The sequence below is a fragment of the Rousettus aegyptiacus genome, unplaced genomic scaffold (genome assembly GCF_014176215.1).
Source record: "Rousettus aegyptiacus isolate mRouAeg1 unplaced genomic scaffold, mRouAeg1.p scaffold_m13_p_1, whole genome shotgun sequence".
In the NCBI taxonomy this organism is placed as follows: Eukaryota; Metazoa; Chordata; class Mammalia; order Chiroptera; family Pteropodidae; genus Rousettus; species Rousettus aegyptiacus.
The window spans coordinates 76,642,599-76,668,895 of record NW_023416284.1 but is presented as its reverse complement, the minus strand read 5'-3'; the positions used below and the strand labels follow the sequence as shown (position 1 = coordinate 76,668,895).

The following is a 26,297-nucleotide window of genomic DNA, read 5'->3' as shown; positions in this document are numbered from 1 at the left end:
CGAGTGTCCGCGGCCGGAGGGTGGGCAGGCTGGCGGCAGGTGCCGCCGAGGCCGCCGCCGCAGCCTCCTCCGGGTCCCGGGGTCCTCGTTCTCCCACGGTGATGCGCTGTACTCCGTCGGGGGCTGCACCTGCCAGCTGCCCATCACTACGAGCCTCCCAGAGTGACCTCGGCCTCCTCGCGTGCCCGATCCCCGCGGCGCGGCGCTGCCCCTGAGCGGCAGCAGCAGCGGCCTCTTCCGCCCCGAGTCCGCGCTCGGGGGCCGCGCGGGGAGAGCGCCTGGCCCCCTCCCCTCCCCCGTTCGCTGTCCTCAATGTCTCCCCGGCGGGGAGGGGGCTGCCTGGGAGACGCGCTGAGCGGCCCCCCCCGGAGGCCCGTTGGCCGCAGCAGCAGCGCCCAGCCCGGCGTCCAGCAGCCTTGCCCCGCGGCGGCCTGGAGGAGCCGCGTATCCACCGCCGCCCCCGGAGCCTCGCAGCCGCCGCCGCCACCCGGCGCCGGAGGAGAGGGCGGCGGGCGCCCCCCGGGGAAGATGAAGGCGGAGGGGGGCGACCACTCCATGATCAACCTGTCGGTGCAGCAGGTCCTGAGCCTCTGGGCCCATGGGACGGTGCTGAGGAACCTCACGGGTAATTGTTGCGCCTGGTATGGGGACGGGGATGCGGTGCTGCCCCTCATCTCGCTTCTGCTTCCGAAGGAGTGGAAGCCCACCTAGCTGCCGCTGCCCCACCCCCGTGTGCGCCCTCTCGGGAGTTCACGGTCCCAAGTCCTGGCGAGGAAGGTGTTAATTGGATCCACGCCGTGCCGCTTTGGGGGGCGCAGATGCCCGCCACCCGTTCCCTCTGCTCTGAGGCTTCTCAATCACGGGAGGAGAATCCACCACCCCCGCCTCCTGCCGGGCACCGGGGAGGCTCCAGAGGGCCCTGCCTTTTGTAGTACGCGCGGAATAGGCTTAGTGCTGAGGCTTAAGCACAGTTAGCTTTAATTTACCCCTCCCCACACCCCCACGCGTGCACACACACACACACACACACACACACACACAAACACCTCACTTATTGCTATTTAGATCTTTTTCTGTTTTCCTCTTTTTCTTTCTGGCAGATCTCAAACTGAGGGCAGGACTTAAATTTCTTGCTCGCAGTGATCAGTTTGCTTTAGCTGTTAAATTATTTTGGAACTATAGGTGGCAAATTAAGTAGATTATAGTGGGTCAGGGACTGGGCCAAGGTCTAGTGCATTCTAAGCATTATAGTTTTAGCTGTATGTCTCTTCCCTCTCCCAATTTCCTTTTGTCTGTTGCGCTCTCTCTGGCCTCAAGCGTCACTTCTGTGACATTTGATCATTTTGTTTATTTCCCTTCATTTGTCAAGGCTATCAGGAGGGAATTGGACTCCGTTATAGTGATTAACATCAATTTCTAGTTGTAAAAGTGAGCAATAATACACATTTTTCTCGAATTTGTAGGTTTGCTTTGTGAAGGAACTTATGGTTTTGTAAATGTGGAAATGCTTATATATTATACTGAGTTCTAAATATTAAAAATACCCTCTAAAGATTAGTATTTACAAGAAAGAGATTCGTTTGCAATTTGGCGAATCCTCAGTGCCTGCTCCTAAGAGAAAAAACAAAAACATACTCAGAGTTTAATTCTTGAAAATATATAAGGCAGCTAATTTTGATAGAACATTAGTATTTCAAAATGCATTATGTCAAACTGATTATGAGTAGGAAGAGTACATTACAAATGTAACTTGATAGGATGCATACACATATGTGTATGTATAATATAAATATATTTTAAAATCTGGCATGATATGGAATTCAGATATTCATAGAGACTTTTTTTTGGAATTATATACCAAAAGACACTGATTTCCTTGAATGTGGAAACTATAAAATTAACGTGGATTCTAGATTGATTCATGGTGTCCTCACTTTTAATATGTGGTTGTTTAACTTGGAACAAACTGACCTTACATGATGGTTTTATGTCAAGAACATGTTCTTAGTTCTGAAAAATTACATTGGCATAAAGACCATTTCACGACTGAATTGAATTTAGAGATAGACTGCTTTATCTTATCTTAATTGTTCAAATTTATCAATTATGTGTATTTGAATAGAATGAAGATAAGGACTTAAGAATAGGTATATATTGTTGTATATGTTAATGACTGGCTTAGTTTATCAATGTATATTTAGAAAAAAATTAGGTTTAGGATACATAAGATAAATGTAAATGTTAACTTACCTCTTGGCCAGATTTAACAATATTTAACTTTAAGATTTACCTTTAAGATTGTAATCATTGTATACTGGCTTCCAGTTCCGCAGGTCATCTATTAGGTTAATAATAGTAGTTTCAACCCAAGGTTAGCTCTAATTATCTCCTAATACAATCTTAATAATCATCAGTTTTTTATCGGACTTTGCCATTGAATAAAGGATAAGCAGAACATCCCAAACTAGAACTGAAGTGAGACTGAGGAACAACAGGAACCTCTTCTAGGAAATAACTAGAGTGAGTATGCAAAATTCTGTTTGTCAGGGTAAAAGTGGATAAAGAAATAGAACTATGCTTCACCAGCAGGTCAGTGTACCACATGTTAGGAACCACATCACTTTTAAAAAGTAAACTTTGGAAATGGTAACATTCTGATGTGGTTCATTATAGCCTTCTCCAGGATGGTGACCTTAGTGATCCCATATGTACCATAATCATTAGTCGAGATGCTGCTTACAGTGCCATTTAGAACTTGGTCTATTAAAAACCAACACAACTCCTAAAGACAACTCCCAGTTATTGAATTCCTGCTATGTATCAGGCACTTTACATATCTTATTTCTGATCTTCAGCATTAACTCTCCAGAGTAGATTTTCAAAGCTCAGAGAGGAAAATTAAGTTGCCCCCAAATCATATAGCTAGTAAATGACTGAGCTAGTCTTTGAACCCTAGTCCTTGCCTGCAGAACTACATTTTCTCCTTTTTCAGGATGCTTTAGCTACTTCCTCTTTACCATCTTTGGGCAGAATGAATTACTTGCTTCATCCTGCTACTTCTCCTTATGCATGCTTTTTAAATTATATTTTTCAATTCATTACAATTTTTATTTTTCTGTGCTAGACTGAGCTTTTTAAGTGTGCAGTAATGTCTTAACCACTGAATTCTGGAATGCTAATGTTATAGTACTTGGCACATAGTAAATGCTCAATACATATTTGAGTGGAATTTTAAAAATAATACTTGACAGTTGCATGATTTAAATATCTACTTGTCTTATTTTTCAGCTAGGTCTTTTGGAGTAAAAGCGGTACTATTAAGGAAGGAATGGGTCATTTGAGTAACTTTTGTAAATGTCATACCCTTATTTTTTATTTTTATTTTTTTTATTCTCATGTGTTTACCACCCAAAGTCCAGTTTCCTTCAGCTACCATATGTTTGATCCCCTTTACCCACTTCACCCTCCTTCTAAACCCTATATTTGTAAGTGTCATACCTTTAAAACACAAATGTTTATTGAATACACTTTTTATACTAGTTAACCATACTTTCATTTTTTAAAATCTTTTCAACAATCATTAACAGATCGTTTATCCTTATTTCACAAATTCAGACATTGAAGCAAAGAGTAACTTGCTTAAATCTGAGAGCCATTAAGAGAAAAATTACCTTTTTTCAAGTTATGATAACATTGTTAAGTCAGAAAGCATTTTGTCATCATAATAAACTTGTAGTGAAACAGCTAATAGTAGAGAGCATAATGTAGAGCCAGACTGATTTGGATTTAAAAAATAACAAGGATTTGCAGAAATCTGGTTAATAGGAATTCCAGTTAAATAAAAAAACAAAGGGAGAAAGCACTCATCTCTATATTTTTTTCTTTGTACAAACTGACAGATATTATTATTCTCTTTGTAGCTTACTCCGTAGGTGAAGCAGGACAACTTTTATATTGACCTTTTTATCTTAGAGATTCACCTTTAGAAAGTAGTCTTGTGTATGTATTACTTTTATAGAAATAGATGTTTAAGAAGTGATCATGAGAACTAGCTTAACATTTACAGCTAGAAATGTAATTTAACTCCATTTAAGAAATAATGTCACATCATTGGAGTGAAGTGACATGGTAGGGATCAAACAGTTATTTAATGATAGAGGCAGGACTGAAACTAACCTTCCCTAACCCTAGTTCTGTGCCTTTTCCTTTTATTCCACATAGCCTTTTAACTCAGACGGGTCTGGGTTAGATGATAAATCTTAATGTTCTTCAGCATAGCCTGGTAAGTATTTGTCCTAGTGAGCCCAAGAATGTGTGAATGGAACTAATTTTTGTCCAGCAGGTAAAAGATATTAGAAAATGCAAGATGTTATTGAATAATAATGTTTTCTAAAATTTTAAGTTGCCATTGCCTATATAAAAGTTAGTGATTCGTATTTATTATATATCCAGTTTTAGAAATCCTACAAAGTTTGGTGTGCTTTTTATCGTTTCTTCCTCCCAGAAGACACTAGGGGCGGGGGGCACTCCATATAGAGCAGATTAATATCTGGAGACTCCATCTCTCTCTATTACCAAAGTTCTCTTCTGTATCCGTCACTTCCCAAAGTGGATGATTCACAGGATTCCTAATTTGTTAGCTGTGTTTATGGGTTACATGCTTCTTCACCTTACTAGAGGTAAATGGCTTACTTTCTGACTCAAATGGTTTATGTTTCTCTGAATTGTTCTAAATACTCTGGCCCCTTGATTGAAAATTAGAGTCAGCATGTATATACTCTCAGTTTTATGGGTAACTTGACTTTTTTTTTTTTTTAACGACCTACACTGAAATGTATTTTTTACTTTACCTTTATTTTCTTTAACTACTTTGACTCCCAGCATTGTGTTCTGAAGCTAATTTGGTGGTTAAGGGTTTAAAGAAGAATTTTTTTCATAAAAATAGGCAGGACCCCTAACCTCCTGGATAAACATAGAGTTAGGCTAGTGCTGGGGAAGGGGTAATTGATCCCTGGGAGAAATGGCAGAGACTAGCTTTAGGCTCGGCTCCTCTTAGTGTCAGTAGCAAACGTGGGTGCAGGTGCTCCCCTCTTTCTATTAGTAATAAGCATTAGGAGGCTGGGAATTCAAACTGAAATGAAGGTCAGCCATCTCTGTGTGTGTCTATGTAAAACATATATGTGATTTTTACAATATACATGCACTTTATTATAGTTCTGTTTAGGACTTTACAGTTACTAAGCCACTTTAGTGTTAATACTGTCAGCAAAAAAAGAAGAAAAGGAGGGAGGGAAAGGAAAGGGAAAGGAAAAGAAAGGAAAGGAAAAAGGGAAGGAAAGGAAAGGAAAAGAGAAAAGGGGAAATGTTGCTCTCTGCTATATACATTTAGAGTTGTTCGCACATCATGCTGGTATCACTAGCACCTTCCTTTAGCAATGCTCCCAAACAAATTTGCTTCTCTCAATGTTACTTGGTATCGTAGTTATTAATCATTAGGTTAAATTCCTCTTCCTGAATGCTGTGTTATAGGTGGTGAATTTATGTTTATAAAGTTATTTCAGATGTCTACTTATAGGTATTTATGTTTTGTATATGTAGCCTTAAAGACATGTTACTTTTCAGTATTTGTGCTGGACCCCAAAATTTAGTATTTCTGAAATATTTGTGAAAAAATCCTATACTTTTTTGTGGTACAGAGCCAGTTAATAAGTGCTGGTATGACTTGTACTATATAGGAATTTACTTTTTGGAAAGCTGATCAGTATATATAGAGAATGAAGCTACTGTAATTTTTCAAAAGTCAGAATTGTCATCTTAAGGTTTTTAAATTCCCATTTCATTATCTTGAATCATACATCCATATCCTTTGGCAACACCAACTCTAAGGTCCAGATGACATGTTTTAAATCTAAACCAATTTCTGGATAAGTCTTGGGACTGTGTAAGCTATGACTTTGACTTTTTAATAATTATCAGAATATAACTTTATCTTGTTCCAATGTGATAGGCTAATTATGTATTTTTAATGACTTAGGAATCAAAATTAATCGTAGAGTGATCAGTGGCAGTAGAACCACATTTGAAGGAGCTCCCATTAGACTATTAAATCCCAATGACCTTAGCTAAGTAGATGTAGATTAAGCCTTGAAAGAGAAAGAGATTTTTCACCAAACTTCATGCAAGTGGAAAGAATCAAACTTTTACTTGGATCTAATTGCTTGTGTTCTTATAATATAAATCTTGGAATGTAATCTAGGAACATGTTATGTGCTTATTATAGTAAGACTGAGAAAACTGAAAATAATTTTGAGGGATGTAGATTGCTAGGTCAGTTAACATTATTAGCTTATTAACATAGCCAGTATCACCTTTCATTTGATGTGCTGTCTGAATTCTTGAATATAAATCAGTTTTCTAAATTTATTTCATAATCCTTATATGGCTCTTAAACCTTACAGTAAAAAATTCATATCCAGGATTTCAATGCTAAGGAAAGAGAGTGATATATTTCCTTTTTAAGAAACTTTACATTTAGTAGTTAACATTTAATGCTTTTTAGTGTGCTGGGCATTGTTCTAAGAATGTTACATATATAATTTTATTTGATTCTTATAATAATCCCAGGAGGTATGGACCATTAACACCATTTTTGAAAATAAACAGACATAGATGATATCTTGCCCCTGCTTACAAAGCATGTAAGCCAGGACTTGAAAAATTATCAGTCAATCTATTTAGCAAACATTTGAATAACTACAGTGGATTTGGTGCTGTCAGAGATTCAAAGATAAATGACATCATAACTGTTTTCAAGAAGCTTATATTCTAGTGAGTATGAATTTACAAATCTTTGTGTTAGTTATTGCTGAGTAACCAATGTAGTGGCTTAAAACCCCCAAATTTAGTGGCTTAAAACGAGACATTAATTTTCTCACAATTTTTAATGCTCAGAAATCTAGGAATGGTTTTGCTGGTTCTTACAGTGTAACAGGACTGGTGCTGAAGGGTCAGCTGGCTTCCAGGCACGTTCATGTGACTGTTGGGATGAGGTGTGATTCCTCTCCATGTGGGCCTCCGCATGGGGCTGTTCACAGCATGACTTTCCCCTTATCCAGTGGTCAGAGAGAGAAAGAGAAAGAAACTAAAACAAAAGCCACAGGGTCTCTTAAAATCTTAATCTTGGAAGTGATATACTGTCATTTCTGCCATACTCAGTCATATAGACCAACTCTGGTTCATCGTCAAGGGAACTGTACCAGGGTGTGAATACCAGGTGAGGATCATTGGGGACCTCCTAGAGCCTGGCTGTCCCAGACTAAAGGTAGGTATGGGGAGAAGGGACTAAAGCTCTGAAAAGGAAGACTAGGGCTAACATAGTAGGCAAGGCGTTGAGGACCTATAAGAGAAACAGGTGACTAGAAAAAACAAACCATCTTCATACATTGAAGATTTATACTAAAGAACGATGTCTGTCACTTTCAAGGGCTAATTTTGTTGGATATTTCTTGATCATAAAAGTTTTGTGTCAGTCTCTGGTCAACATTGATCATGAAAATATTAGTCATTATCCATAAGGATCTCATGGTCTAGAGATGCTGACTAACCTCCAGGTTAAGTAGACTTGTCGAGTTCAGAGAGAACTAGGTAGTGGTATTTAGAAGACAACAGAAAAGGTAGAGAGTAGAGAAAGAACCCGTTTATAGGATCATCGAGAGGAGAGGTGAATTGCTTGTGGGATGGCCCCGGAATATTACAGGACTTAAGTTTAAAACTATTACACTGCTCCTGAATATCTGTGTCTAGCTAAGATGTTTTCATCAGTAATGTGAAACTAGATTTTCATTATAAAATTCTCCACATCTCCCATTCCTCACCATGAATAACTTTAATCTGACATGGTTTCTAAATTTGCTACATATCAGGGCTGGTCAAGGGTACAGACTCAGGGCCTCAGTCCGTATCTGTGCTATTAGGATCTTTAAGAACAGAGCCTCATGGAAACTACATTTTTAACTAGTTGTTCGGATGATTTTGTTATTGAGAGCTCAAGGATTGGGAACACCTGATTATAAAAACAAGGTTTTTTTGTGATCAATTTGTAGCTATGTTAAGATACATAATGAATAATATGAAGTATTTAGTTTAAAACTTATTAAAATTTTAATATAAATGACTCCTTTATTTCCAAGAGGATGTTATAATCCAGTTTTTTTTAAGTGACTGTCTCTTAACATTAGTATCATATTAGAATTTATCCTTTAAAAATGTTTTATTTATTTGAGCTATTAGCTATAGAGAATAATTGCTATTAAGTAACAGTGTTTTAAAAATTCTTTTTTATATTAAATCAAAGTCTATGGGAGAATTAAACATTAACAGTATTTATGTAAATACTTATGTAATGAGCAGTTATTGGAATTTTCCCCCTAGTATAATTTGGGTTCTGCTAGATTTCTGTATGCAAATAGAGTCTAAATAACCACTAGAATTCTTGATTTTATAAGTCAAGAAACTGAGTTTTATCCTTGAATGCTAATATTTGGATTTTGTACTTTAGATAAGCCACATATTTCCAAGAGCTGGATGTTCTTATCCATAATACAATCTAATGCCAACAATTTTCATATTGATATTAAGGGGAAGCCGATTTAGAAACTAATGAGAAAAAAGCTTAGAGATTTTACTGAGTTAAGAAAAATATTTGTGTTTGTGTGTAAACTTGCTTCTGTAATCTTTCTCTTTTAAATGGGATCTTCTTCAGATCTTTAATATACTATTTTGTAGGTTGAGGTTTAGGATGTAGAAAATCTTTGTTCTCTGAATATCATTTAATAGCTCTTAGAGTTGGACCTTCTTTAAATTTGGTTTAGGTAACCGGATTCAAGATCCCTTCCAGTTCTGAAATTATCCAGTTTTTTTGTTTGTTTGTTTTAATCCCAGTGTGGCGTAACTGCTCTCTCAGGGTTCCTGTCAATAATATTTAAGATGTGATTGTTCTTGACAGTGCTTTGTGCATTACTTGCTAAGTTTTCCTAGTTGTTCTTTTATTTTTTGATCTGTCATTCATTCACTCTCTTATTTAGATTTAATTTTAGTAATCGTATATTGAGAGTTTTATTATAAGTTATGCTCACTGATGTAAAAAGTTCATTTTTCAGTATTCAGTGTAAATATCCCTTGGAAATACTGTATCATGAGATTGTAAAGCTTATCATTTACTGAGATTTTTTTAGTCAGTGACTGAATCAAACAAATGTATTGTTGGCATAATTTAAGATGCTTGAGGGCATACAAGTAATAATTGAAACTTGGATAATTGTTCAATTATAATTTTATAATAGATTCAGATGTTGATTTCTAAACCCTATACTTTTATAGTTAAATAATCAGTTATAAAGAAGAACAAATTGAATGGCATCTTTTAGGAAGATAGCACTGTGGCTTAAATATAGAGCAGTTTTTGAACTGTTTTAAATAGCTTAACCTGATTTCTTTAAAGCAAATGATATTCAGATTGTTTTAAATTAAAAACCTGTTTTTCTAAGAATTTTACTATTCAATCATGAGTACTATAATTTACAGATTGAAATTATATAATTAGCTAGTAAAAGGGTAATTTAGTTTAAGTGGGTAATAAACATTATTGCCATAAGCTTTGAGAGAGGCAGTGTATTAAAGTAGCTCTTGAAGGTGTCACAATTAAATTTAAAAACTAGTGTTTTTAAGAAGCAGAAGCAGACAACTATTAAATATCTACCATAACTTCTAAGTTAAATGAGTTTTCACGTGTAAATACAGCAACTTATTTTTAAATGTGATTAAAATGTTAGAGTGATTTAAAAATAAAGAAACATGTCTTATGTTTACCTTCATTTTAACCTTCTTTGTTGCTTATTTCTTTATGTATAGAGTTAAGTTTCCACCCAGTATTATACTCCTCTCTGAAGAAAGTCCTTTAATATGTCTTATAGCACAATTCTGCCAGCTTTATTCTTTCTGGGAAAAAGTCTTCATTTCACCTTCAGTTTTGAAAGGTATTTCTCTTGAATAAGGATTTCTAGCTTTACACTTTTTTCCTTTTCAATCTTTTAAAAATGTGACTATTGTTTTCTGGTTTGATAGTGTCTGATGAGAAGTTTACTGTACTTTTTGCTTTTGTTCCTGTGTGTAAGAGGTCTTTGTTTCCTCTGGCTACCTTCAATATTCCCTTTATCTTTGGTTTTCAGTCATTTCACTCTGATAGATCTGGTTGTATGTGTATGGTTTATTTTTGTTTGTCTGTTCTTTTGAGAGGTCTTTATCGTGCTTGAGATTCTTTGAAAGTCTTAGATTTATGGTTCGATATCTTTTGTTATTTTAGAAAAATTTCAGGCACTCTTCAAATATGTTTCTTCTCCATTGTCTCTTTCTTTTCCTTCTGGGACTCTAGTTATATGTATGTTAAACCATTTGGAATTGGTCCTTTGCTCTTAGATGATTTCTTTTTTTTCCTCTGTTATATTTCAGTTTGAATAATTTCTATTCAAAGTCTATAAGTTCACTGATCCTTTGCTTAACTGTATCAAGTCTCATTAAAAGAGTTCTTCATCGCAGATACCATTTTTTTGTGTGTGCTTATCTTTTTTTTTTTTTTAACTTCTAGCATTTTCATTTGACTTTTTCTTGGAGTTTCCATCTCTGCAGAAATTTTTCATCTGTTCATGTGAGTTGTTTACCTTTTTCATGAGAGCCTTTAACATGTTGATTATAGTTATTGTAAAGTCCCTGTCTAGTTCTAAAATCTGGACCATCTCTGGGTCTGGTTCTATTGATTATTTTATTTCTTAACAATGGATTTTTTTTCCTGTTTGTGAGTGTGTCATAAATTTTTGTCAAATGCAGTACTTTGTATATATAATATTAAAGATTGAGGTATATAGATTTATGCCAGGAAATGGGCAGCTTTTGTTCAGCCAGTAGCATAAAGAGTCGATTTAATCTACTCAGGAGTAAGCTGAGTTTGAGGGTTTTTATTTGTTATTGTTACCTTTAGTGTACCATAGGCTACAAATTCTCTAGAAATTGCTCTTGTTGCTTTGTGCTTAGTGTGGGGACTAGGTGCTGCAGGGTTATTCTCAATGTTAGTGTACTGTTGTCAAGTTTTAACCATCTCTGCATGCCTGTGCCACAGGAAGGTTGTCTGTCCACATACTTGCCTTCCCCCAGTAGCAGACTTTGCTTGTTACCTAGTGTTAGGCTCATGATAGGGGCAGAGTTTTCTCTGCTGTTTTGGTCCAGTTTTAGTCTTTGGCATGCTCTGTGTATTAGGGTCTCTAGAGTGGGGCTGTCAGTATTTTTGCCTTTCTGAACCATAGTAGCCACACTCTCCTTTGTATCTGATAACCTTGCCTGCTTCTTGGCACCTCTCTTGACCAGAGTTTTTCAGTTTCATGCTTCTATTGCATATAATTCCACAATTTGACCATTATGTCTTAGAGCAGTTGTTTCTCATTCTTAACTTTATGAGAGTCAGTTGGGGAACTTTAAAAAATTCTTGCTCAATTAAATCAGAATTTCTGAGGGTAGTATTTCTTCTAGGCGCTCTCAGATGACGCCAACATATAGCGAAGGCTGGGAACCATTGGCTTAGAATGCCCTACTCCCCACTATTCACTCTCATTCCATCTCGAACGTGTTTATCATTTGGTTAATCCTGTTTATTTTTTGTAATTCAGTTTTAGCAGTGTATTCTCTTGTGATCATCCCTGACACTCTTCCCCCTTATTCAGAACTATGTACCCGGTGGCAGAGGTCCCCAATCCCCGTGCTACGGGCTGGCACCAGTTCGTGGCCTGTTAGGAACAGGGCTGCACAGCAGGAGATGAGTGGCAGGTGAGCTAGTGAAGCTTCATATGTATTGGCAGCCGCTCCCTAGTGCTAGCATCACTGCCTCAGCTGCACCTCAGATCATCAGGCATTAGGTTCTCATAGGAGCACTGGTCCTTGGAGTCAAAAAATTGGGGACTGCCGCCCAGTGGTATCAGTTGCATGCTATGTATTGAAGAACCTGAGGTATTAGAAACTAGGAATAGGTGGGGTATGGTTGGAAAGAAAATATCACTGAAGTATCATTAATCGATGTATCTAACTTCAGTGTATCATTAATTAAACACTCAAAGTTTCACTCTTGATAATATATGAAAATACCGTAATAGTAATTTTCAGTGGGGTGTGGGACAACCCAACTCCCTGGGACACATGTCAAATCATCTAGACCAGAAATCAGCAACTTTTTCTGTAAAGGCTAGTACTCAACATACTCAATATCGTAACTGCAGTGAATACTTTTAATTTTGCAGGCCACTTGGTCTCTGTCACAACTACCCAACTCTGCCACTGTAGCATGAAAATAGCTATAGACAATATGAACATGTCTATGTGCCTATAAAACATTATGAACAATTAAATTTAAATTTTGTGTAATTTTTATGTGTTTTGAAAGATTGTTCTTTTAAAATTATGTTCTTTTAAATGAAAGAAATATATGTTCATTTAAATAAATGTTATTTTAAAATATAAAAACCATTTAAGTTCACAGACTGTACAGAAACTGGTGATGGGCCAGACATGGCTCATGGTCCATGTCTGAGGCTGACCCCCCCTGATGTGGAGAATTTTTCAGATATAAATGCATCATCTTCCTGAGAGTCTAATAAGCCCTTGTGTGGGAGATAGCCCCAAACTGAGAAATCACTGCTGTTAGAAACTAAGGAGAGCAAGTTCCACACTTTAGATTTGCTAGAATGACAAAAAGTTGAGATATGGAGAACTTATTTTGATCACTGATTATTTGCACATATAATGCTAACCATTTCTGTAGAGAAGGTAGGAAATTATGAACAGCCCCCAAATAGAATTTTATTGGTACGGTATTTTCAGCTTGAGGCTTAGAGTATATGAATTACATAATAAGTTTTCAAGTGTCTACTTGCTAACTATATTAAATGTTTACATACTCTATAGAAGATTAAAAATACATACTTAGTGTTTGTCTAATGAGATAGGTTTCCTTATTTTTATGACTTTTGGATTTTTTAATAAATACCTTTAGAGTAGTGATTTCTGTTTCTATTGCATGTTATGATCATTCAGTTAAAGTTGATAAAAACAGTTATTTGGGTCCTTCAGGAGAGTTTTATTTGCTCTGTAGGTAATTCTCATGAGCAGTGTGGCTTGAGAACCATTGACTTTGATCAATTATGGAATAATAAACTTTTTTAAAGGCAGTATATTTGTAGTAAAAAATTTTAAAACATATCAGGCAGGTTGTTAAAAAATAAGCACAGTAAAGAATATATAAAATGTCATTCACCTCCTTTCTTTAAAAGTGGTTTGTTAAGCCATTGTTAAATCTTTGATTTATACATTTTATGTACATATACAATTTTTTAAACAAATAGGATCAAACAATATACACCATTCTTTGACTCGTTTTTACTCAGTTAATATATTCTAGACATTTAGAGCAATTCATTTCTCATAAATAGTTTTCCCAAGGATTAAAAACAAAAGCACAGAATATAATTTTTGAGTGACAAGGCAACCAGGGGTAATGAGAGAGACAGATTCAGAGCAGGGCTATATCTAGTGTTTGGAAACTGGAACAAATAACAACTCTTCTGGTATTTATCCCGCTAAAAAGTAAACACTGCAAAAATCCAGGTGAAACTAGTTTAAGGTGAAGATAATGGACAATTTTTAATAGGGGAAAATAACCAAAGATGTGCCCAGGAAGAAGGGATATTTCTTCCATTGAATTAAAGTGATTGTATGGATGAAATGCTTCAGTTTCTGTTTTGTACATTGTATTTTTAAAATTTGTTTTTGGTTTAGCATTAGCACGGTCTCCCTCTGGCTTCTTCCTTTCATTGTTGTTCAGTTGCTATGGACTTGGATTAGGTGGGGTGGGGATAAAAAGTAAAAACTGGGCCTCTGAGTGTTCATGTTAGCTGTAGGACCTAGACAGTTTAAGAAAAGATGGTGATGTTCCAATCCTGTTCTCGTAATACTTGTTCTTCCTCTAGGGCTCTTGGGTGTTTGTTCTTGCTCTACTCCTAGGATCCTGCAGTTCTCTTCACCGGAACTAACCCAGTAGATTTCCTATGTTTTCTAATAGTGAGTAGGACCTTAGACTTATTTATCTGGAGTAGATCAAGGTCTTTAGAGGCCCCATTCATTGACAGGATTGTGTTAATCAGGTAATTTAAAATAATAGTTATAACATGAAACCTAAATTAGTTGTAGATATTTTCAGTGGAATTTAATTTTTTCCCATGATAAATAGTTTTTTTTTTTTTTTTTTTTTTTTTTTTTTTAAAAGAAACGTAAATTTAAGTTTAGGTAGTTTGTGCTCAGTCTGCTTAAGGGATAATTCTGGACTGGTCATTAGAGGACCATTTAAAATTTCATTTTAGTTGTATAATTCTTTGATACATTGGGGTTTTATAAAACATTAAACTTAAAATTTAGGTTTCCTAATTCTTAGGTAAATTTATTGTTGAGGTCCTAGCTATGTAGTTAGTAGACAATGAACATTACCTATAATGTCAAATAATCATTCATAGTGTTAAATACAGTCAAGAAATTTTTCGTTCTACTTATATAACAAGGACAGCAAAAAAAAAAAAAGTTTTGGGGAGGTAGGTCTGATAAGCTACCAGAAGTGGTCTTAGGATACAAGGCAAATGTTGCCTTCTCTTGTTAGGTGTTGCAGAGTCTTTCCTTGTGTTGGAGCTCCCTTGATGAAAATTCTCTCCCCCACATTATTACTTCCTGATACCCTTAACTAGGTTCATTTGGAAAATTACATTTTTTATAATACAAATATTTACCGAGCAAGTTAAGCCTTTTTGTCTTTAATGTATGTATTATAAGTTGAAGCCATTTGTTTGGGAGCCATAGCATGAAAACTCTTTCCCAGAAAACTGGAAGAGAAAAACTTTTTAAAAGGCAAACTTTGTCTATTTTTCCTTAATAACCAACATCTGTCTCTTAGGTCTTTGAGAAGCATGTATGGTACTTTTAACATACATTGGAAAATATATGAGATATGAAATGAAATGAATTTGAATGGTCCGAGTTCATCCTAAAGGTCAATTCTTGAGAATTTGGTATCCCCCTTCCTTGTTCTTTTAATTTAACTTTTTAATTTGAGAGGATTGTAGATTCACAGGCAGTTGTAAGAAATAAAATAGACTTTATCCACTTTACCTAATAAGAGCACTTTGGAAAACCACAGTTTATCAAAACTAGGATATTGACATTGATACAACCCACCAACCTGATTCAGATTTTACCAATATTGCTTGTATGCTTGTACTAATTTGTGTGTGCAAATTTAGCTCTTTACAGTTTTATCACTTGTATATGTGTCCACCATCACAGTCAAAGAACAGTTTCATTGCTGCAAAGATCCCCAGTGTTACTCTTTTATAACCACACCCTCCTTCCTTTCTCAAGAGAATTTTTATTTTGTTTTTAAATGCCTCATCATTTATGATCTCAAAATAATTATCTTTCAAATTTCTATCCGTACATTCACATTGTTGTTTAACTGATCTCCACATCTTCTTCATCTTGCAACACTGAAACTCTGTACCAATTAACCCATTTCCCATTTAGAAAACAAAAGTGCAGCTTGCTGCCAGCGTTAATTTAATTTTACACAAATACGCTCTTTGAGGCTGAATGAAGCAAATCTGAATGGTTTTCAATGTGAAAATAAAATATAAAAACTGTTCTTGGAGTTATTTCTAAACAGAACTTGTGTCTAATCCTAATGTAACAAATGTATATGATCAGTATTTAATAATTTTTTCATGTGGTAAATTTCAAAGCATGGAACAACACAAATCGGAACATTAAGGATTTCACATTTTCAGTCATCGAGAATTACTGTATTTCATAAATGGAAATACCACTACTAAAAACAATGCTATGAATAGAATGACATCATTTGTTTCCAACAACTATCGATAAACTAGAGCGATGCAAAAATAATAATAAAAGTGAGATATTCCTTGGTAGACTTTGGGGATAAGGTTAGGACCTTAATCCATGAGTTATTTTGGAGTAAATGCTACAGCCTCAAGTGCTGGCAAGTATTCTTGGGGTAAAAGGGAAATGGGACAAACAACAACTCCCCATTTCCCCCTTCTCCAGGCTGATGGCAGCCACCATTTTGTTTTCTGTTTCTGTGAATCTATCTTCTTTAGGGAATTCATATATGAGAAATCAAGCAGTGACTGACATCTCACTTAGCATAAAGTCATCAATGTTCAGGTTGTAGGATGTGACAGAATTTCCTTTTTAAAGCTAAATAATATTACATTTTACATATATACTACATTTTTTTTTATTCATCTGTCTACGGACGCTTAAATTGCTTCCACCTCTTGACTATTACGAATGATACTGGATACAGGATTACAAAGAGATGTGCAAATATCTCTTTGTAATCCTGCTCTCAGTTCTTTTGGATCTATACCTGGAAGTAGAATTGCTGGATCATATGGCAGTTCTATTTTTAATTTTTTGAGGAAACACCACACTTTTCCATAACAGCTGTACCATTTTACATTACCATCAATAGTGTATAACTACACTAATGATGTTTGAATAAGTAAGTTTTAATTCCTCCACTTTCCACTTATAATTCATCTGTCTTATTTTATGACCATTATTGACTTTTCTTTTACACCTGATAGAGAGTGATTACAGGCACAAATAGCAGATGAGATATTTTGCATTATAGAGAATGTTTGCATAGCAAGGATGCTTCTCAAGATGACATCTAAACATTTTAGAGCCAGCTCTTTTAGTTATAAATAACAGAAAGCTTACCTGAACTAGTTTAAATAAAGAGAAGAATTTTATTACAAGGAAATTGAGATCGAATCTAAAGATAGTAATGTGGCAGGCCTTAAAAATCACTGAAATGGGACTTAGTTGTCTCTCTGATGGATATATTTTTCTCTCATTGTCATGGCTTTCATCATGTGATTATGAAATGACTGTTCACAAATCCTGAACCCTTCAGCTTCATCCACTCAAAGATCGAGATGCTCAGTTGGTCCCAATCCAGAATTCCCAGGGGAAGGGGATGGCTGGTGCATCTGGGATCAATTGCCTGCCCTCATCTACCTCACTGCAAGCATGGTTAGGAAGATAGAGTTCATGCAAGGACCTAATGCTCTACTTGGGGGCAATATGGATTGACTGGGAGGCAGCAGTTTGCCAGAAAGAAAGGGAATGAATACTAGAGAGAGAGAATGAAAGGTGTACTCATCAAATCTCTATAAATTAATAGTAATTGAGGATATATTGAAGAATAATGGAGCTTGAAAAGTTTCCAGTAAAGACTATTAAAATGACTTGAGGCAAAAAATTCTTAATAAAATAAATATTTCTGATGATTTAGTAGTGGATATAAAGTTGAGAGCCAAGAGGGGAACTGCCTGAAATTCTTAAAATCATGAAAGATAAAATTACTAATTTCTGGAATGGTTTGAATTAAGGGGTAGATTTTTAAATTTTTTAACACTGCTATTTATGTGGAAAATAGGAAATTATGTATTAAACAGCAATAAATTATGTAATTTAAAAATACATAAGGAGTTTTAAAAATATATTAAGGTTATTTTAGACAAATTGACTTATTATAACTATATGATGGAGACTTTTAGAGGAGATTAGAGTGTAGCCTTAACCTTCTGACATCATGGAAGGAATTATTTTCCTATCAAACATTAGTGATGATGATGATCATTGAATTTTAATTAGTACTATTATGTGTCAGGAAGCATGCTAGGCATTTTTATATCTATTACCTCATTTAACCTTCCCCAAATCATGAGTGCTCACAATTTGTTAAATTGGATTTTCTAAGATGTTTTTCAACAGGATTATTAACACTTTGCTTTTCCTTTCAGAGATGTGGTACTGGATCTTTCTCTGGGCTCTCTTCTCCTCTCTATTTGTCCATGGTGCTGCAGGAGTGTTGATGTTTGTGATGCTACAGAGGCATAGGCAGGGGAGAGTAATCTCTGTCATTGCAGTCAGCATCGGATTTCTGGCTTCTGTAACTGGAGCAATGATTACTAGTAAGTTGATTTTGTTTTGCTTAAGGACAGAATTTTATATGCTATTGCGGTTATTATAAATGTAACATGAGTGTAATCTTTCACGTAGAATATCTTTTTTAGCATCAATGGCACTTTACCTAGAAGGCAACAATGAGTCCATCTATGAAATAGTTTTGGTACTTCTGCTGTGAAGACTCACCATGAAAAGTTTTGTGGGGAATACAAAAACTCTCAAAAATTGGCAAAGGGTAAAGTAATTCATGGGAAAATTTATCTTATAGTGGATGTAGTTTTTGCTTTAAAGGAGCTCACCAACTTATAAGGGAGAAAGGTAGACACACAAATATGGTGGTGATGATTGTCATGAAAAAAGTGAAAATATGTCATTTGCCTGTGACTGTGAAAAATAAAATTGCACTTCTTACACACAAATTAGCCACTTTACTAGAAATTAGCCACTTTAGAGGGTGCTCCAGCTATTTGCAGGTTTTATGCTGTGCTGCCTCATGTGCATTTCATATAAGTCCTCAGGTTCATTCCTTCTGGCCTTCTCTTAACACTGTCAACAAGCCCCAACTCCAGCCTTGAGTTCAAAGAGTTCTGGTTTCTGCTTTGCCAGTTGAGCCAGAACTTAGATGCATCTTGTTTAGGCTGGAGGTGCCCACAGCCGCTTCCTTAATGTGGTTCTGCCAGAAACTGGCTGCTCCTTTATGCTGCTGTTGATTCTGTCCCTGCCACTGAATAACAGGCTTATATTACTGTTTGCTTCTGGCCTGCTTCCAAATGTCTGGGGTGGCTCACTGCTGCCATTGGATCTGTTTTGAAACTCTCCAAGAAGGACTTTTTCCTTTCTAGCTCTTAGCCCCAAAGTAAGAGGAAGTCTTTTTCTTCTAAGGCCTCTCTTTTTGTGTCCCACAGTCATCTTTTCCCAGAGTGATTGGCATACCTCACCTTGAGAGGAAAACTCTTCCCATGTCTTTGGTTATATCTTGTGGCACTGATAAGACAATCATAAAACAGTTGTGAGAAGTAGTGAGTAGTCCGTTTTCTCACCCTTTATTTACTGTTTGGGTTCTCTGTGTTATGTTAGGTTTTTGTTGTTGGCTTTTGTTGTTGCATTCAACCTATAACTTTATCATATGGTACATCATCCATTTTGCCACAGATAAAGTTTAAAACAAGTTTTAAACTTGTTTCAGGTTTAGCTGAAGCATAGGATATGCATAGTGAAGTGGTAGGCACTCTGTTGGAAAGATAGAATGGAGCAAAATCGTAGGGGATCTTGGAAGGCCAGCTGGAAAGTTTGGACTTTTGTTCCGCAGACTGTGGAAAACAAACAGATGTTTTTGAATGGAGTTGGCAAGGGGCCAAGCAGTTCACTTGGAAAATGTATTTTTTAGCTGATTATAGAATATATGTGAAGAACCAAGAGAAAACTCTGAAAGAGCAGGGACCTCGTCTGTCTTCATCATTGCTGTATCCCCAACAATAAAGCACTGCCTGGAATATAATAGACACTCAAAAAATACTGATTGATGGACGGATGTAGTGAGAGAGAAACAGTAGAGGATAAGAAGGAAGAAAGGGTAGGGAAGAAAGGAGAAAAAAGGAAAGGAAGAGGAATTAAGAAATATTAACTAAATTGAACTTGTAGATATATACACCAATATGGATAATTTCAGACATAAATATTGAGCCCAAAATTTTAAAATATTTAAAGTATCGATATATATAAAATTAATTTATTTAAAAAACCAAATAATATATATTCTTACTAATATTAGCAGCTGAAGAAAAGCAAAATAATGATAAAAACCAAATTCAGGGAGGGAATGGGATGCAATTGAGGAGGGCCCATGGGAACTTCAAAGGAAATAGTAATGTTCTGTTCTTCCTCTGGATGATGAGTACCACTTGGGAATTTGTTATTTTATAATATATGTATATTTTTATAAATACTCTTTCATATCTGCTCACTAATACCAGTGTTTTAAAAATCATTTGATAGGCATACACAATTATTTTCTTTCAAATCTTTAAGAGTTCCACTGGAAGAGTGTTTTCTGACTGTTGCCTCTGAGTTGGGAGATGATACAGTGCAGTAGGAACATTTAGAGATCTACTTCTTTTGGAGGGAAGTTGTAACTAACAAATTGGTTCGTAACTGATAGTCCCCTGAGAGGAAAATAGCAATTGGTTTTAAATGTCTCCCTTGATTGTGGAAACTCTCGAGTTCATAGTGGTCTTTCTTCTTCTTTTAAATTTCTTTTTCTCCCCTCATCATTATAGGCTACATTTGAAGGTCTTATCCTCTGTTCCTTAAAAGATTATAAAGAAAAGTGGATTATTTAGTAATTGTTTTTTTTTTTTTTGTCTTTTTCCTCAACAGTAGGGCCCATCCAAAGTAAAATCCACTTTATCCTCACCAGAATATCTATATACTAAATGAAGGAGTCAGCTTATTTGGAAAAGGAGATGACAGTGAAGTAGAAAGATTTTCAGTACTCACTCGTCTGTTCCTTGAAACTCTTGTTATTTCCTTGTCACATGTCTTGTTTCATTTTTTTCTATGCTTTCCATGGCTTCTGACCTCCAGTTAAATTCTAAACCTATATAGGAGATATCCCTAAACTGATTTCTTAGGTCCTCAAATATTTAAGTGAGCCAAAAATATTTAAGGCCCAACTCTGAAACTTCACAGAAACAAAAATAGTAAATATAAACACATGTCTTTTAGTCACATAGAAAACATTTGACATTTAGCATGTATAATTTTTCCTTTTCCACAAGCGTTTGCTACCTGGATTAAATTTTACTTATTCCCTGCTACTTTAAATTAAGAGGGTAGTGAACATTGTCATTGTATACAAGTATTTTTGTTTGGAAAATAGTATCGAAAAGTAATTCTGGCCTTTAAAATGACAGTTTCTTAGAATCGTAGGGAAGTTTAGGCAAGTTGATGTAGAAATTAAGTAAGATTATTAAAATTAATTTTAATTACATAATTAACACAGTAGTTCTCCCCTTATCTTTCAGGAGATTTCCAATGGATGCCAGAAACCAAGGGTAGTACCCAGCCCTATACATACTGTTTTTTCCTATACATACATACCTTTTCACCTAAAGGGCACTTCACAGCTTCTTTTTGGCATATCTGAATTGCCAGCATCACTACTCTTGTGCTTTGGGGCCATTGTTAAGTAAAATAAGGGTTCCTTGAACACAAGCGTCATGATACTGTGTCAGTGGGTCTGATAACCGAGCAGGCTACAAAGTGACTAATTGTCGGGGAGCATCTACAGGATAGAGATGCCAGATAAAGGGATTCACGTCCCAGGCAAGATGGCACAGATTTCATCATGCTGCTTAGAAAGGCATGCAGTTTAAAACTTATGAATTGTTTATACCTGGATTTTTCATTTAATATTTTCAGAAGCACAGTTGACCAAGCATAGCTAGGACCACAGAAAGTCAAACTGCAGATGAGGGGAACTACTGTATGGGACTGTGTTCTTCATGTGAAACTTAAAACGTTATGGATAAGGCAAAGGTTCCTTTTGATTAGTACTCCCAAACTAGTGTTCTTCTCAAATGTAATCCTATTTTCACTTTGGTTGTGTGTCCCCCAGATTTTTGTTTCTATAGTACATTATTCATACATACATATATATGTGATTACATACATACATACATACATATGTATTACGTGCTAGTAGAGAATAGAGTTTGATTTTTCTTTTATGCCTAAATGATATGTTTTAAGTCTTTTCTTTGTTCATATAGATCTATGTTTTTCTTTTGAAATTGTACAGGTTCCATGGTATGGACTTCAGTATAGTTTAGCCATTACTGACTAATGAACATTGTATTTTTTGTGTTTTTGTTTCTCTAGCTATTACAAATAATGCTGCATTATTTTATATATATATATATATATATATATATATATATATATATATATATGTCTGTGCATGTATATGTGTGTTTATATTCTGGATACTAATCATCAGTTTGTTATACATATAGCAAGTATTTTTCTAGCCTATCTCTTGTATTCAAACCATTATGGCTTTGCTCTTTGTTTTTTTTGTTTGTTTGTTTGTTTTGTGGTTTTTTTTTTGGTGGCCTTAAGCTGACCTCCTTTCCTAGATCATAAACATTATATTTTAAAGTTTAAAATTGTAGTTTCATTTTTAACATTTAGTTCTTTAATTCATCTGAAATTTATTTTGAGGAATGGTATGAAGGACCTAAATTTACTTCTTCCAAATGACTACCAGTTGTTCCAACACCACTTATTGAATGGCGAATCACTGATTGGAAATATTTATATCATTTTCTACTACGACAACTACTAACCAAAATTTGGAGTGCATACTAAGACTTGACACTATTCTAAGCACTTTCCAAGTATTATCTCTTAATCTTCACACCCACCCATTTCACAGTTGATAAAGTGAAGCACAGAGAGGTTAAGTGATTGCCTAGGGTAGCACAGCTGAGTAGTGGAGCTTTTAACCTTGTATAAACATGACATGTCTGAATTGACAAATTCGTTTGCCATTTCTCAGGCAGCCTGAGCTATTAATTGCTTAGATTTTCTGCTTCTTGGATCATTTTTTAAAACTTAGAGCAGAGAGATGGAGAACAAATTGCGACTTTTAAAATCGAAGGTAGTCAGGGAAATGTAGGGTAAATCTAAATCAAAACAGAGTATTTTCTCAGGTTTATTTTAGCATAATATCTGATAACAAAAAAAGCATGAGATCTTTGAATTTTTTGAAGAATGTCATCCAATTCTAAAATTTGAGGATATGAGCAGTTATATAAGTGGAGCTTATTACTAAGTAAGTGTTGGTGCCACTAGGAGTTTTATTTAATGTCGAGATGATTATCAGTTACTTTATTATTATATGAATTCCTTGTGCTCTTTTTTACTTAGTATAAATATGAAATGGTAGAAGGAGATTTTTATGAACAGACTAACTTGGATTGAAATTCAGGCTCTTGTATTTACTATATATATTTCCTTGGACTAGTAGTAATTGAACCTCTCTGAACTTCCTTTTTTCATCTTTAAATAAGGTAATCATACTTATATTTAAATAGGGTAATATTAAAGTTCCTATTAAGACACATAGTATACAGTAAATACACTATTTTTAATTTTCTTAAAAATATGCATATGAAGGCCCTTGGCTTAGTTAATAATTTAGTTTTTCCATTTACAACTATTATAGAGGAATATAGTAATTTTTATTTGGGAGATTTTAAGTGAATTACAGAATCCTTAGATAATTTTTATGAATAGATTTCTTGAATAATTGTCAATACAGTGCCTTTGAATAATTCATTTCTGTTCTTAATTCTATATGTTTGGCCATTCTAGGATATGTAGACACTTTTTTTTCTAGAGAAAGTTTTAAGGCCATTTCAGGCTGTGAGGTGGAATACTATAATTTAAATGTTTCTTCCTTTATGATTTATGAATATACTTTTAAAATCAGCCACCTGAATACCACACCGCTGAGTATGCTGTTATTAATAAGAAGACTTGAATCAGATGGGCTCTCAGGCTTCTTGTAGCTCTGAGAGCTTCTCATTCTCAAAAGCGTACATTATCTAAAATGTTTTTCCTAAAACAGAGGTCAAGTTCATCTTCCATTTTCATTAGATATCATAATAGTAGTCTCCAAATAACCTTACAGTTTATGCTTTATTAAAAAGCTTAATAAAATGTCTAACTACTGTGCGGTACACCTGAAACTAATAAATAATATCGAATGTCAACTGTAATTGAAAAACACTTTTAAAGGGGGTAAAAAAAGGTGAAAGGGAATAAGAGATTCAAATTTCCAGGTGTAAAACAAATAAGTAATGGAGATAGAATGTACAGCGTAGGGAATATAGTCAATAACATTGTGATAGCATTATACGATGTCAGATGGTTGCTGAACTTACCATGGTGATCAATTCTTTAGGTATATAGATATTAAATAATTCTGCTGTACACCTGAAACGAATATAGTATTGTATGTTAGCTATCTTTTAATAAAAATGTTTTTAAAAAGCTTAATAAACTATTTTACATGCTACATTATGAAAAGAATTTATCCAGTATTCTGATAGTTTATATGACATTTAAGAATTTACTGGAAGAATCATTTAGAAATTACATTAAATGTAGTTTTCTATATTATCATTTATAATTATCAGTATATTATATATTTATAAAAATGCTGATGAATTCTGGTCAGTTCAATGCCCAGGTGAGATTACATGAAATAATGAATTACTCACTTTTTAATGAACATATTTGATATCAAGCAAGCGACATATACTATATATATTGTGGTTGAATAAAAAGTGCTGTTTTTCAATTTAGTGGGTAAATATATGGTAAAGTGTAACTTTTACCAATCACATAGAAAATTTATAAAATGAAATCTGTCTTAAGTTACAACCATGCAGTGTATTATAAAACGAATGAATGTGTTATTTTGTTTCTCTCCCTCGTTTCTCATCCAGGTGCAGCAGTAGCAGGCATTTACAGAGTAGCAGGGAAGAACATGGCGCCTCTGGAAGCGCTGGTATGGGGTGTTGGACAGACTGTACTGACATTAATCATCTCCTTTTCAAGGATCCTCGCCACACTTTGAGGTTTCTGTGGGAATGTCTTACTTCACATAAGGAAACAGATGTACAGATTCTTTGAAAATGGCATTGTTAACAAGCAGGCATGAAATTGTACAAGAATTTGGAAGGAGCAGGTCAGAACATAAGGCCTTGAGCTGTGTGGAAAGATTGCCCTCTGGTGTTCAAGTGATTGCACTACCGCACTGCACCTTATGTGCCTCCGTCCCAGGCAAGGCGAATTACACTATGAGAAGCTACAAGAAAAAGCACCTTGTTTAGCTGCCAAATCAGGTTAACACTGGTGTTGAATCATCGTTTTTAACAGTATTGTGTTAAGTTACAGGGATGTTTTGAGGAATTGATATATGTGCCAAACTTTCTTCTTTTTTTATAAATTGATCATGTGAATATTTGCAAGTGTAGATTTAGATGAGTGCTGTGAACATGTTTGACATGAATTCAGGTAATGTAGTGAGATTTTTGTTTGGTAACGCTAAATCCTGTATGAGTGCTGAATACTGAATCATTTAATATGAGATAAATTATTTGATTTTTGATGTTGAATGTTTTTGGGATTAGGGCTTTAATACGTTTAGGCATTGTTATTTAATTGTTGTGGAAAATAATACTTAATGGAAAACTAGCTAAACTCTTAAGGACTCAAAGTAGATCTATAGGGTGCATCCTTTTCACTTAAATAACACTCTTTTAATAATTTCCCTCATACATAAATGTTCTATTGATATGAATTCAAAAACTTTATGGGTCACACACATTGATGATAGTTTGTGAGTCATAAAAATGTAATTTGAAAATTTTCTGATAAATTTTGTTAGAAAAGAAATCTAAAATGCATGTTGCATTCTTTGACCCTTCTAAAGAAAGTTTTTGTCATGTATCTCATGGAGAAAACATCTTTATAACTAGTATCTCAGTGGGATTATATTACCTGTTGAATATTTCTTGACTTTTGACAAAATGTAAACAATCTTTCATTCTGGAGTTTTAACTGTATTTAAAGAGTGGCCTAAATTAGGCTGTGAAAACAAAATGCCTCGTTTGTAGATAAGTAAGTCATATAGGAAGAGTAATAAACGATCTTACATGGGGCGTGCAGTAACATAAATTCACTAAGTAAAAATTGGGGAATTTAGTAAATAATTTTAAAATTTGGCAACACAGCTCAGTGTATCAAAACAGTACTGAATATATTTGATTCATTTTAGTTGTTCAGTTTTTTATTTATGCTGTTATTTAAGTTTATTAGAATGTGTGATGACATTTATTAGAAATGGAAAAGTCCTTAGTATAAAACATTTTAAGAGGTTTTGGCAATATATACTTGTTTTTAAGAGTATAGGAAGTAAGGGAAATAGAACTTGGTTGAACTTATTTCTTACTGAGATTTTTTTAGGACCAGGTACAATTATAACTAGAAGAGCCACCGCAGAGAATATAAAGTTAAGGACAATCCAAAAAAATAATCTGTACACTCTAGCACACTGTTTTATAACCTAATTTGGTAAAAAAAAATTTTTT

The 26,297-nt window shown here is 35.0% G+C and overlaps 1 protein-coding gene across 1 annotated transcript; it reads left to right on the top strand.

The window, feature by feature from the left end:
• Positions 1–287: 287 nt before the first annotated feature.
• TMEM170B (transmembrane protein 170B) lies at positions 288–26,297 on the top strand. The gene is made up of 3 exons (XM_016118812.2): positions 288–625; positions 17,970–18,140; positions 24,651–26,297. The coding sequence occupies exons 1-3, from the start codon at positions 313–315 to the stop codon at positions 24,779–24,781; spliced, it is 615 nt and encodes a 204-aa protein (XP_015974298.1). The 5' UTR covers positions 288–312; the 3' UTR covers positions 24,782–26,297.

Excerpts from the sequence above, each read along its gene's own strand:
- TMEM170B (XM_016118812.2), top strand. The coding sequence starts at position 313 with ATGTCTCCCCGGCGGGGAGGGGGCTGCCTGGGAGACGCGCTGAGCGGC. Across the intron at positions 626-17,969 it reads GGTGCTGAGGAACCTCACGG|AGATGTGGTACTGGATCTTT; the intron begins GTAATTGTTGCG and ends TTTTCCTTTCAG. Across the intron at positions 18,141-24,650 it reads AACTGGAGCAATGATTACTA|GTGCAGCAGTAGCAGGCATT; the intron begins GTAAGTTGATTT and ends TTTCTCATCCAG.